General features: G+C 45.4%; 1 protein-coding gene across 2 annotated transcripts; it reads left to right on the forward strand.

The window, feature by feature from the left end:
* Positions 1–1,467: 1,467 nt before the first annotated feature.
* Positions 1,468–11,928, forward strand: LOC106601859 (uncharacterized). 2 transcript variants are annotated; one of them, XM_045715620.2, is made up of 5 exons: positions 1,468–1,929; positions 7,649–7,871; positions 8,953–9,182; positions 10,581–10,898; positions 11,378–11,928. In XM_045715620.2, exons 2-5 carry the CDS (start codon positions 7,765–7,767, stop codon positions 11,575–11,577), a joined length of 855 nt encoding a protein of 284 aa, XP_045571576.1. In that variant the 5' UTR covers positions 1,468–1,929; positions 7,649–7,764; the 3' UTR covers positions 11,578–11,928. The 2 variants fall into 2 exon arrangements, with proteins under 2 accessions (XP_045571576.1, XP_014049749.1); XM_014194274.3 differs by lacking the exon at positions 1,468–1,929 and having other exon boundaries at positions 5,917–7,871.
* The last annotated feature ends 674 nt before the right edge of the window (positions 11,929–12,602 follow it).

Consider the following 12,602-nt stretch of genomic DNA (forward strand, 5'->3'; position numbering starts at 1 on the left):
AACATTATTTAGTTGGGTTTATTTGTTCATAAAAAGTGTGAAAGGGTCTAAACAATCTAAGGTCCAGGCACTCAGGTGGGTTTTAATATTAAAAGCTGTTATTAACTGGACATAGAGCATATAAAAAACATGTACGTGTTTCATCAGAGTGAAAGTCATGGTGGATAGACAATGAATCGACTTGGAATAACCTCCTCATTCTAAAACACCTCATTCTGAGACTAAGCAAAGGTTTCTGTATAAATATTTGTCTTTGTAAACCCTGATGAAGGCTTGATGCAGAAACACGTAGATGTGACATTGTTTGGATACCTGTAGTGCTCCCGACACAATGTTTTCTCAATGCTTCAGAGTAGTTTCATATTTCACTCCACAAAGGTCACATGTAGACATAATCATAAAATTATATTATGTAATTTTGTTATTTTGCTTGAGTTTGTTTAAATGAGTGGTTCCCAAACTTTTTATAATCCTGTTCCCCTTCAAACATTCAACCTCCAGCTGATTACCTCCTCTAGCACCAGGGTCAGCGCACAATCAAATGTTGATTTTTGACATCATTGTAAGCCTGCCACACACATACTATACGATACATTTATTAAACATAAGAATGAGTGTGAGTTTTGAGTCACAACCCGGCTCGTGGGAAGTGACAAAGAGCTCTTAAAGGACCAGGACACAAATAATAATATAATATTAATCAATAATTTTGCTCTTTATGTAGCCATCTTACATATAAAAGCTTATTTGTTCTTCAAAGATGGTGAATAACTCACCACAGGTTAATGAGAAGGGTGTGCTTGAAAAGATGCACATTCAGTTGAAGTCGGAAGTTTACATACACCTTAGCCAAATGCAATTAAACTAAATTTTTCACAATTCCTGGTATTTAATCCCAGTACAAATTCCATGTTTTAGGTCAGTTAGGATCACCACTTTATTTTAAGAATGTGAAATGTCAGAATAATAGTAGAGAATGATTTATTTCAGCTTTTATTTATTTCATCACATTCCCAGTGGGTCAGAAGTTTACATACACTATATTAGTATTTGGTAGCATTGCCTTTAAATTGGATTGAGGTAAGGGCTTTGTGATGGCCACTCCAATACCTTGAGTTTGTTGTCCTTAAGCCATTTTGCCACAACTTTGGAAGTATGCTTGGGGTCATTGTCCATTTGGAAGACCCATTTGCGACAAAGCTTTAACTTCCTGACTGATGTCTTGAAATGTTGCTTCAATATATCCACATAATGTTCCTCCCTCATGATGCAATTTATTTTGTGATGTGCACCAGTCCCTCCTGCAGCAAAGCACCCCCACAACATGATAATGCCACCCCACTGCTTCACGGTGGGGAAGTTAATCTTCGGCTTGCAAGCTTCCCCTTTTTTCCTCCAAACATAACGATGGTCATTATGACCAAACATTTCTATTTTGTTTCATCAGACCAGAGGACATTTCTCCAAAAAGTACGATCTTTGTCCCCATGTGCAGTTGCAAACCGTAGTCTGGCTTTTTTATGGCGATTTTGGAGCAGTTGCTTCTTTCTTGCTGAGTGGCCTTTCAGGTTATGTCAATATAGGACTTGTTTACCTGTGGATATAGATACTTTTGTACCTGTTTCCTCCAGCATCTTCACAAGGTCCTTTGCTGTTGTTCTGGGATTGATGTGCACTTTTCGCACCAAAGTAAATACACCTCTAGGAGACAGAACACGTGTCTTTCCTGAGTGGTATGACGGCTGTGTGGTCCCATGGTGTTTATACTTGCGTACAATTGTTTGTACAGATGAACGTAGTACCTTCAGGCGTTTGGAAATTGCTGCCAAGGAACCAGACTATTGGAGGTCTGTAATTTATTTTCTGAGGTCTTGGCTGATTTCTTTTGAGTTTCCCATGATGTCAAGCAAAGATGCAGTGAGTTTGAAGGTAGGCCTTGAAATACATCCACAGGTACACCTCCAATTGACTCAAATTTTGTCAATTAGCCTGTCAGAATATTCTAAATCCATGACATTTTCTGGAATTTTCCAAGCTGTTTAAAGGCACAGTCAGCTTTGTGTATGTAAACTTCTGACCCACTGGAATTGTGATACAGTGAAATAATCTGTCTGTAAACAATTGTTGGAAAAATGACTTGTGTCATGCACAAAGTAGATGTCCTAACCGACTTGCCAAAACTATAGTTTGTTAACAAGAAATTTGTGGAGTGGTTAAAAAACGAGTTTTAATGACTCCAACTTAAGTGTATGTAAACTTCTGACTTCAACTGTAACTATGCAATGTTGGGTTGTATTGGAGAGAGTCTCAGTCTTAAATATTTTTCCACACCGAGAATCCACTCTCACATAGGTGTAGATAACCAGCGCACTTCTGTAAGTTGTAAAAGCGTTACATGGTCGCTGCCCATATCATTGCATAATGCAGTAGATACACGAGAGTTCAGGGGCCTTGCTTTAACAAAGTTAACCATTTTCACTGTAGTGTCCAAAACATCTTTGAAGCTGTCAGGCATTCCCTTGGCAGCAAGAGCCTCTTGGTGGATGCTGCAGTGGACCCAAGTGGCGTCGGGAGCAACTGCTTGCACGTGCGTCACCACTCCACTATGTCTCCCTGTCATGGCTTTTGCGCCATCAGTACAGATACCAACACATCTTGACCACCAAAGTCCAATTGATGTCACAAAGCTGTCCAGTACTTAAAAAATATCCTCTCCTGTTGTCCTGGTTTCCAGAAGAGGATGTCTTCCTTAATTGACCCCCCATAAACGTAATGGACATATACCAGGAGCTGTGCCAGGCCCGCCACATCTGTTGACTCATCCAGCTGTAACGCATAGAATTCACTGGCTTGTATGCGAAGCAGTAATTGTTTCAAAACATCTCCTACAATGTCACTGATGCGTCGTGAAACAGTGTTGTTTGATGAAGGCATTGTCTGTACAGTTTTTTTGGCCTTTTCCCCCAGGATTGTCCCAGCCATAGCAGGAAGAATTAAGTCCTCCACAATAGTATAGGGCTTGACTGTCCAAGCCACTCGGTAGCTCACCATATAAGACGCTTCTAGCCCCTTCTTATTAATGGTATCTGTTCCTTTTATACACGTCTTACTACTCGAAAGTCGTCTTTATTCTCACTCAAAAAACTCCCGTGGCTTATTTTTTCAAATTGTCATGTTTCGTTTCTAAATGTCTGCACAAGTGTGGCGGTTTCCCGCGAGAGAGTAACGGTTAATGTGGTTGGATGTTAATTATTTGACTAGGCTACCTGCATTTTACATTATGCTTTTCTTTCGCTGAACACTAGATGGTTTAATTTTATTTTTGGCAGTGAAACGAAGCTACTCAGGCGGGAAAAAAAACTCACCCAAATGTATAGCCCCGTTGGAAAATATAAATGTACTGTTTCAAAATGTGAAGATATTAAATTGTTTATGTTTTTTTATATATATAAAAAAAATGTGAATCACATTTTTATTTGGCGTACCCCTGACGGCATTTTTCTGGCATTTCTTCTGGCATTGCGCGTACCCCGTATCCCAGTTTGGGAATACCTGTTCTGGAGGGTAGTATAGTGCAGGGTCTGGTTTGATTGTTCTAGAGGGTAGTATAGTGGAGGGTCTGGTGTGATTGTTCTGGAGGGTAGTATAGTGGAGGGTCTGGTGTGATTGTTCTGGAGGGTAGTATAGTGTAGGGTCTGGTGTGATTGTTCTGGAGGGTAGTATAGTGCAGGGTCTGGTGTGATTGTTCTGGAGGGTAGTATAGTGCAGGGTCTGGTGTGATTGTTCTGGAGGGTAGTATAGTGCAGGGTCTGGTGAAAGCTGCCTTATTGACTCTGCACTTGGCTAACTCCTGCTGCAGCAGCCTCCACACACACATTGAGGACGTTGTGAGAGAGAGAAGCATGTAGTGCTTAATATTGAGGCAGTGCTTATTTTCCTGTAATAGCAAACTGGCTCTAATTAAGATCCTACATCTGTAGGCACTGCTGTGTTATTCTCCTCTGAGCTCTGTGAGCTGCCATGCAATCATGGGTTCTTCTGGGTGCCTTTTGACGTTTACAGTCAGTGAAGATATAAGCATGGTTCCAGGTAGTAAATTCAGTCTGACTGCATTGATTATTGATCCCACCACAACACACTCAGCCCACTGTGAAGTACAGTACCTTTCCCTGCCCTGAGACTAAAAGTTGTCTTTGCACAGCACACCTGTGATATGCTGAACCTAAACAGTTAAAAACAGTCAGTTTGTACTCTCCATTCCCCCCTGACTTCTCAGTGCTCTCTCTCACCCTAGCAGTGCCCTCCAGGGAGCATGTGTTCCCTACAGGGGGGCAGAGTGACCTTGGCACTGCAGACGGTCACAGTGTGCCCCTATGTGGGTAAAGCTGCACTCTACAGGATGTTGGGGTTAGACAGGAGACACCGCCCCTAGCCTGGGTATTAGATGTTGGGGGGTAGACAGGAGACACCGCCCCTAGCCAGGGTATTAGATGTTGGGGGGTAGACAGGAGACACCGCCCCTAGCCAGGGTATTAGGATGTTGGGGTTAGACAGGAGACACCGCCCCTAGCCAGGGTATTAGGATGTTGGGGTTAGACAGGAGACACCGCCCCTAGCCAGGGTATTAGGATGTTGGGGTTAGACAGGAGACACCGCCCCTAGCCAGGGTATTAGGATGTTGGGGGGTAGACAGGAGACACCGCCCCTAGCCAGGGTATTAGGATGTTGGGGTTAGACAGGAGACACTGCCCCTAGCCAGGGTATTAGCATGTTGGGGGGTAGACAGGAGACACCGCCCCTAGCCAGGGTATTAGCATGTTGGGGGGTAGACAGGAGACACCGCCCCTAGCCAGGGTATTAGGATGTTGGGGGGTAGACAGGAGACACCGCCCCTAGCCAGGGTATTAGATGTTGGGGGTAGACAGGAGACACCGCCCCTAGCCAGGGTATTAGGATGTTGGGGGGTAGACAGGAGACACCACCCCTAGCCAGGGTATTAGGATGTTGGGGGGTAGACAGGAGACACCGCCCCTAGCCAGGGTATTAGGATGTTGGGGTTAGACAGGAGACAGTCCACATAACATGGAGTGGGGAACAGGGGCACACAGAGTATTCTTAAAGGTCCAATGCAGCTGTTTTCATCTCAATAATAAATAATTTCTGGGCAACAAATAAGTATTTTACTGTGATTGTTTTCAATTAAAATGGTCAGAAATAAACAAAGAGCAATTTCTCAAGCAATTAATTTTGCTAGGACTGTCTGGGAGTGGTCTGAGTGGGGAGGTGAAAACTGAAAACTAGCTGTTATTGGCAGAGAGGTTTGGAACTCTCTTTCTTATTGGTATATTAACAAACGTGCTGCCAGATGATGTCATCAGGCATGCCAAAACTCCATCCCACCAAAACAGGCTGAAATTTCAGGCAGTCTTTTCAGACAGCTCCAACACTAAAATGGCATTATTATAATTTTCACAATTTCACAGTATTATTCCAACCTCATATACAGTATATAAAACACAAGTAAATCTAATTTTTGACTGCTCTAGTCTTTTAACATTGTGTGTGAGGTAACAACATAGACAACTCTCTGCTAATATCCCATCCAACCTGGTGTGGCCTCTAGCATGATCTGTAGCTGGCACACACACTCTCTGGAAGAGCACACACACTCCCCGGAAGAGCGCACACACTCCCCGGAAGAGCGCACACACTCCCCAGAAGAGCGCACACACTCCCCAGAAGAGCACACACGCTCCCTAGAAGAGCACACACTCTGTGGAAGAGCACACACACTTTGTGGAAGAGCACCCGCACTCTGTGGAAGAGCACACAGTCACATTGAGATGTGTTGGTCTGTGTAGGAGAGCCAGGTGGGGCAGCAGGCAGGAGGAGGAAAGAAAAGCCCATAATTGGCTCTGGATGGGATGGTGTAATCCTGAGGTCTTAGGGCCAGGAGGACACAACACACACAGGCCTGGGGATTGACTGAGGGAGGAGGCCTCTACAGCCAGAGCCCCTGTTTATATGTTGGAGGCCTTTAGAGAAGGAGTGTCATCTGAGAACAGCCTGGCCGTGTGTGGGACCCACCCCCTGTTCTTCCTTCTGTGTTGCATTGTTTTAAATGGCTGCCACATGTTGATGTTCAGAATTTTGTGTTATGGACTCTAACTGTGGTGGTTGCAACATTGAATGAGACCATGTGTTTGTGCTTACATTTTGTTCCCGCCTCCCATCTCCATTACAGGAAGGGAAGTTCTTGATCACAGTCAGTCAGCTAAGATGATTTTCTCCTCCTCAACTGCCCTGCTTGTCTGTCAGGGGGATTTAGATGGCTGACATACAAAGGAGAGGAGACCCAACCTACTGTAGGAGAACACTACCCTACTGCTGTGTGTTTAACATCAAATCACGATTGTTAGTACCTTTGTGTGTGTGCGCGCACAAGCACAAGCAATAGACAAGACTCAAGTATACTCTCTGAAAGAGTCTGTTTCTAAGAGCCAATAATGATTTAGATGTGTTCTATGATGGAATGTTGGCACTGGTCGTGGCCCTGCCTACATCCTCAGCCAGGGGGTGTGGTCTGGTATGAGAGAGAGAGAGAGTTTCAAGCTTCCGCAGCAGTAGTGTCCAATTCTATATTCACATTCCGTCTCCAATCCACATCTTACTGCCTCAAACTGGTATATTATTTTACATTTACATGATCTTATCCAAAAGGTCCATATATTTTCATACTGGTCCCCCATGGGATATGAACCCACAACCCTGGTGTTGCAAGCACCATGTTCTACCAACTAAGCCACACAGGACTGGTATATGGTGTCCTTATCCATTCTATTATATATCTGTTTGGGCCTCTCCTCTTTCACACGCAGTCCTCGTTCTTTCTCCATTTTTATTTTTTCCTGGTGTTTATTAGGTGAGTCATTTCCTGAGAGCCCAGTGTTCAGCTCCAGGAACAGTTTCTATGGTAACATTCTCTCCCTACTGAGCTGCTACAGCTGTCCCAATGCTGTGTTGCTGTTGTTTACAAAACAAAGTGTCTCTCTCTAGTTTATATGTGTGACTAAGATACAGACAATGGATGGGAGGAAGTTGGGAATGTTCGTATTAATCATCTTATGCTAACTAAGCCCTGGGCCTGCATTAATAAAGCTCTTAGAGTAGAAGTGCTGATCTGGGATCAGTTTAGCCTTTTAGGTGATAACGAATAAGTTAACTGTTATGAATACTGTCCCTGACTGACTCAGATGTGGGGGGGGGGGGGTTGTTGATTTTATGTTGAGGTAAGCTGAAACCACAGAAGTGCTGATCTGATTCAGACCAAGGCCTCTGTCTTACAGCAAATGATAAGAAACTCAGGCACTGTGAGTCATACAGTAGCTAAATTCACCACACCTCTCTTTCTCTCTCCCTTCCCCCTCTGTTTCTATCTCTCTCCCTCTCTTTCTTGCCATCTAATTTCTTCTCCCTTGCTCTGTCTCTCTTGCCATACCACACTGTATCATCTCTCTTCCCCTGTCCACTCTTTTCTCTCTTTGCCATCTCACTATCCCACTCTCTTGCCATCTCCTCTCTTCCTCTCATCTCTTTCTCCTGTCTCTTTCTTCTCTCTCTCTCTCTTTCCCTATCCTTCTGTCCTTAGCTCCAGCTACTCGACTGTGGCCCTAGAGTTTGAGAAGGTGCATCAGATCGCTCCCGTGTTCAACTCGCCCAGGATGTCGCGGCGGAGCCTGCGTCTGCAGACCACTGGTGGTCTCTATGGCAACGACAGCCTGGCTGACTTCTCCTCCCAGAACCACAGCAGCGGAGGGTCCAGTCAGAGAGAGTCATGGTCAGACTACACAGGGTACAGTCAGAGAGTCACGGTAAGACTACACAGGGTCCAGTCAGAGAGAGTCACGGTCAGACTACACAGGGTCCAGTCAGAGAGAGTCATGGTCAGACTACACAGGGTCCAGTCAGAGAGAGTCACGGTCAGACTACACAGGGTCCAGTCAGAGAGAGTCACGGTAAGACTACACAGGGTCCAGTCAGAGAGAGTCATGGTCAGACTACACAGGGTCCAGTCAGAGAGAGTCATGGTCAGACTACACAGGGTCCAGTCAGAGAGAGTCATGGTCAGACTACACAGGGTCCAGTCAGAGAGAGTCATGGTCAGACTACACAGGGTCCAGTCAGAGAGTCATGGTCAGACTACACAGGGTCCAGTCAGAGAGAGTCATGGTAAGACTACACAGGGTCCATTCAGAGAGAGTCACGGTCAGACTACACAGGGTCCAGTCAGAGAGAGTCATGGTCAGACTACACAGGGTTCAGTCAGAGAGAGTCATGGTCAGACTACACAGGGTCCAGTCAGAGAGAGTCATGGTCAGACTACACAAGGGAAGGGAGTCAATGGACACACACAAACGCACTCATGCAGACACAAAAGTTAGAAACATTAGCCTTATATTAACATTAAACATATACACACAGAGGCAGCTGGAGGCAGGTACACACAGAGACAGCTGGAGGCAGATACACACAGAGACAGCTGGAGGCAGGTACACACAGAGGCAGCTAGAGGCAGGTACACACAGAGGCAGCTGGAGGCAGATACACACAGAGACAGCTGGAGGCAGGTACACACAGAGACAGCTGGAGGCAGGTACACACAGAGGCAGCTGGAGGCAGGTACACACAGAGACAGCTGGAGGCAGATACACACAGAGACAGCTGGAGGCAGGTACACACAGAGGCAGCTAGAGGCAGGTACACACAGAGGCAGCTGGAGGCAGATACACACAGAGACAGCTGGAGGCAGGTACACACAGAGACAGCTGGAGGCAGGTACACACAGAGGCAGCTGGAGGCAGGTACACACAGAGGCAGCTGGAGGCAGGTAGACACAGAGACATGCACACACTGACTTCTATAATCTCTACCAATCTCTCTCCTGTCTCTCAGGATGGTGAGGAGCAGAAAGCAGCAGCAGCAGTCTGCCTCCAGCTCCCGGTCCCTGAACCAGTCCCTGTCCCTGAACCAGACTCCACGCAAGACCCTCTCCTTCTCCACTACCAACACTCCCTCTACGGGCTGCACCACTGCCAGCGATGCCTCCCTGCTCTCCTCCATCCTGGACCAGTCCAGCCTCCGCCAGCGATCCACCACCACTACTACCACAGACGGCTACTGGGGTCAGTCCAAGAGGAAAGGGCAGGGCATGAGTCATACGATCAGAGGAAGGGTTACGTTTGATAGAGAGGATACATTAACTCTTTTCTTGTCCCAGACCTGTACATAAAAAGAGGGGTTGGGGGGGCACACAATGCAAATAGTCCGGGTAGCCATTTGATTACCTGTTCAGGAGTCTTATGGCTTGGGGGTAAAAACTGCCAAACTGTTGAGAAGCCTTTTTGTCCTAGACTTGGCACTCCGGTACCGCTTGCCATGTGGTAGTAGAGAGAACAGTCTATGACCGGGGTGACTGGGGCTTTGACAATTTATAGGGCCTTCCTCTGACACCGCCTGGTGTAGAGGTCCTGGATGGCAGGCAGCTTAGCCCCAGTGATGTACTGGGCCGTACACACTACCCTCTGTAGTGCCTTGCGGTCAGAGGCCGAGCAGTTGCCATACCAGGCGGTGATGCAACCAGTCAGGATGCTCTCGATGTTGCAGCTGTAGAACCTTTTGAGGATCTCAGGACCCATGCCAAATCTTTTTAGTTTCCTGAGGGGGAATAGGCTTTGTCGTGCCCTCTTCACGACTTTCTTGGTATGTTTGGACCATTCTAGTTTGTTGTTGATGTGGACACCAAGGAACTTGAAGCTCTCAACCTGCTCCACGACAGCCCCATCGATGAGAATGGGGGCATGCTCGGTCCTCCTTTTCCTATAGTCCACAATCATCTCCTTAGTCTTGGTTACGTTGAGGGATAGGTTGTTATTCTGGCACCATCTGGCCAGGTCTCTGACCACCTCCCTATAGGCTGTCCCGTCGTTGTCAGTGATCAGGCCTGCCACTGTTGTGTCATCTGCAAACTTAATTATGGTGTTGGAGTCGTGCCTGGCCATGCAGTCGTGGGTGAACAGGGAGTACAGGAGGGGACTGAGCACGCACCACTGGGGAGCTCCAGTGTTGAGGATCAGCGTGGCAGATGTGTTGCAACCTACCCTCACCACCTGGGGGCGGCCCGTCAGGAAGTCCAGGATCCAGTTGCAGAGGGAGGTGTTTAGTCCCAGGATCCTTAGCTTAGTGATGAGCTTTGAGGGTACTATGGTGTTGAACGCTGAGCTGTAGTCAATGAATAGCATTCTCACATAAGTGTTCCTTTTGTCCAGGTGGGAAAGGGCAGTGTGGAGTGCATTAGAGATTGCATCATCTGTGGATCTGTTTGGGGACGCTTGTCTATTGCTTGATCACAGCACTTTTCCAGGAAGTAAACACAGGCTTGCTTTAAGTCTAGCTCTGATGTGGAAAAAATAATGATATTTTGAGACCATATAAATGGACTGATGAGAAATATATGAAGAAATGGTTTTCTAGTCAGAGTTGTACTTAAAAAGGTTCCTCTTGTGTGTGTGTGTTTCCCCCAGGGAGGAGTTCAAGGACGGACCACAGCTCAACGGGTGCGAACGGCGGCGTCAACACTGGGCCGCACAGCCACGGCATGGTCGCCAACGGTTACATCTCTAAAGACTGTTCCATACACTCTGAGAGGAAAGAAGCTCTCACCACATACTCCTCCTCTTCCTCGTCTCAGGCTGCCTCTGCTGCAGCAGCTGCTGCCGCCTTCTCCTCTTCCTCGTCTCAGGCTGCCTCTGCTGCTGCAGCAGCTGCCGCCATCTCCTCATCATCATCAGCTTCATCCTCCAGTTTATACTGCATGGTCAAGAGTCAGAGGAGCAAGACAGGTGAGAACCGTACCTAGTGTGCACACAACTGACTGGGGAGTGAAACAGGGTTGTGATCATTAGGCACCAAACGGAAGAAAACAGACTGAAACATGGAGGGACAACCTGGACGCTCATTTTCATTTTCTATTGCAAAACGCTTTCTGTTGCATTCCCTAATGAACACGACCCAGTGTTCCTGTCCTAAGAAAAAGGTAAACAGGAGGTTATTTCTGTTTGATGGTTTAGAAACCTGTGCATATCACACTGTTTCCTTAATTTATAAAATCTCTGAGTCTCGATAGAAGAGCACTTTAAAAGCCCAGAATGCCCAAAATAAGTTAAAATGATCAGTCAACCAGTTATTTCTTGTGTTTCTCTGTTTCTGTTCGCTTGTTAGTGCTAATGCTATGTGGGTTTCTACTTAGGAGAAGGACCCATTTCTCCACCTTTTATATGTCCGGCTAAGTTAACTAACCTGCTGTCCTTTCTCTGTCTAGGTCTCCTGGTGTCAGTCTCTAACACGTGTGTCCACTACAGCAGACGAGCCCTGGCCCCCATAGTGTCCCTGGTGACACTGCTCTTCCAGAACATTCTGTGGCTGGGCACTAGGGCCAGGAGCCACTCAGGCAAAGATATACGAGATGCTTACTACTGGGGTCTATTCAGAGGGGCGCAACTTTACAAAATGTTCATGTAGAAATGCATTATGTAGAACAGATATGGTGCAGAATTGGGCATCATATCAGCTCTATTCATTGTATTTCTATCTGCAAATTTTACCTCACTGAATTCCCCCGTTATACTACTTCCCTTCCCACCCATCTCTCTCTCCTTCTTTTTTTTACTGTCTTTCATGGTTTGATTTATTCAAAGCTGTTAAACTTTCATTCAAACCCAACCCCTTTGCTTTGTGTAACCAGCCATCATATTGGTTTCGTCCGCTCGGGACTTTTTCTTTTATGACATGATTAGTAATCGATGTATGATCCATCCTGTGTATATTTCTGTGTGATTATTTAGGTATTTAGTAAATAAATAATTAAGCCAATTTTTGTATTGCTGATTCGACTTGTTAGCTAGGGTTTGTGCAGATAACCAATAATTGTATGACGTTCAGAAGAGACTGAATAAGGTGATGATTAATAATTGACTGCTATTGATATAAAAGATCTTCAGATCTTGAAGAGTTTATTCGGAAGACAGCAGCTCTAGAAACACTCCTCCGTGGTGCCCCAGGTTCTTAACGAGTTAATTGTTGCATGGTTTAATTCAATCACTTAATCAATCAAACGTTAGGTAATCGATTTGATAAAATAGCCTGTCATATAATTGAATCTGTCAGAGACACGACAGCCATCATTGTAAATAAGAATTTGTTCTTAATTGACTTTCCTAGTAAGTGTATTTAACTATATGTCACAAGTAAAAGCCTTGGGTAGCGAGTTGATACAATTCCAAATCTGGAATTTTAAACCACCCTCTGACTTAGGAAGATATAAAACTTTCCTTTTTATTCTATTAATTTTATTTGAATGCTTTTACATTTCATACATTATTTGGAACATTTATTTGACTTTTGATTTGTTAAGTGATATACATTTTTTTCTTCTGAGTTGCGTAGATGTTTATTGCATTTAATATTACATAATGTTTCATTCATTCATTTGTTTGTGTTTTGTTTGTTTGCTTTTCCTCCTTGTCTGCCATCCATCCGTCATGTGG

Source organism: Salmo salar, chromosome 03, assembly GCF_965601325.2.
Source record: "Salmo salar chromosome 03, fSalSal1, whole genome shotgun sequence".
Lineage (NCBI taxonomy): Eukaryota > Metazoa > Chordata > Actinopteri > Salmoniformes > Salmonidae > Salmo > Salmo salar.

What these genes read in the sequence shown, in the direction of transcription:
- LOC106601859 (XM_045715620.2), top strand. Translation starts at nt 7,765, where the DNA reads ATGGCAACGACAGCCTGGCTGACTTCTCCTCCCAGAACCACAGCAGCG. An exon ending in TACCACAGACGGCTACTGGG is followed by an intron (nt 9,183 to 10,580) that starts GTCAGTCCAAGA and finishes TGTTTCCCCCAG; the next exon opens with GGAGGAGTTCAAGGACGGAC. An exon ending in GAGTCAGAGGAGCAAGACAG is followed by an intron (nt 10,899 to 11,377) that starts GTGAGAACCGTA and finishes TTCTCTGTCTAG; the next exon opens with GTCTCCTGGTGTCAGTCTCT.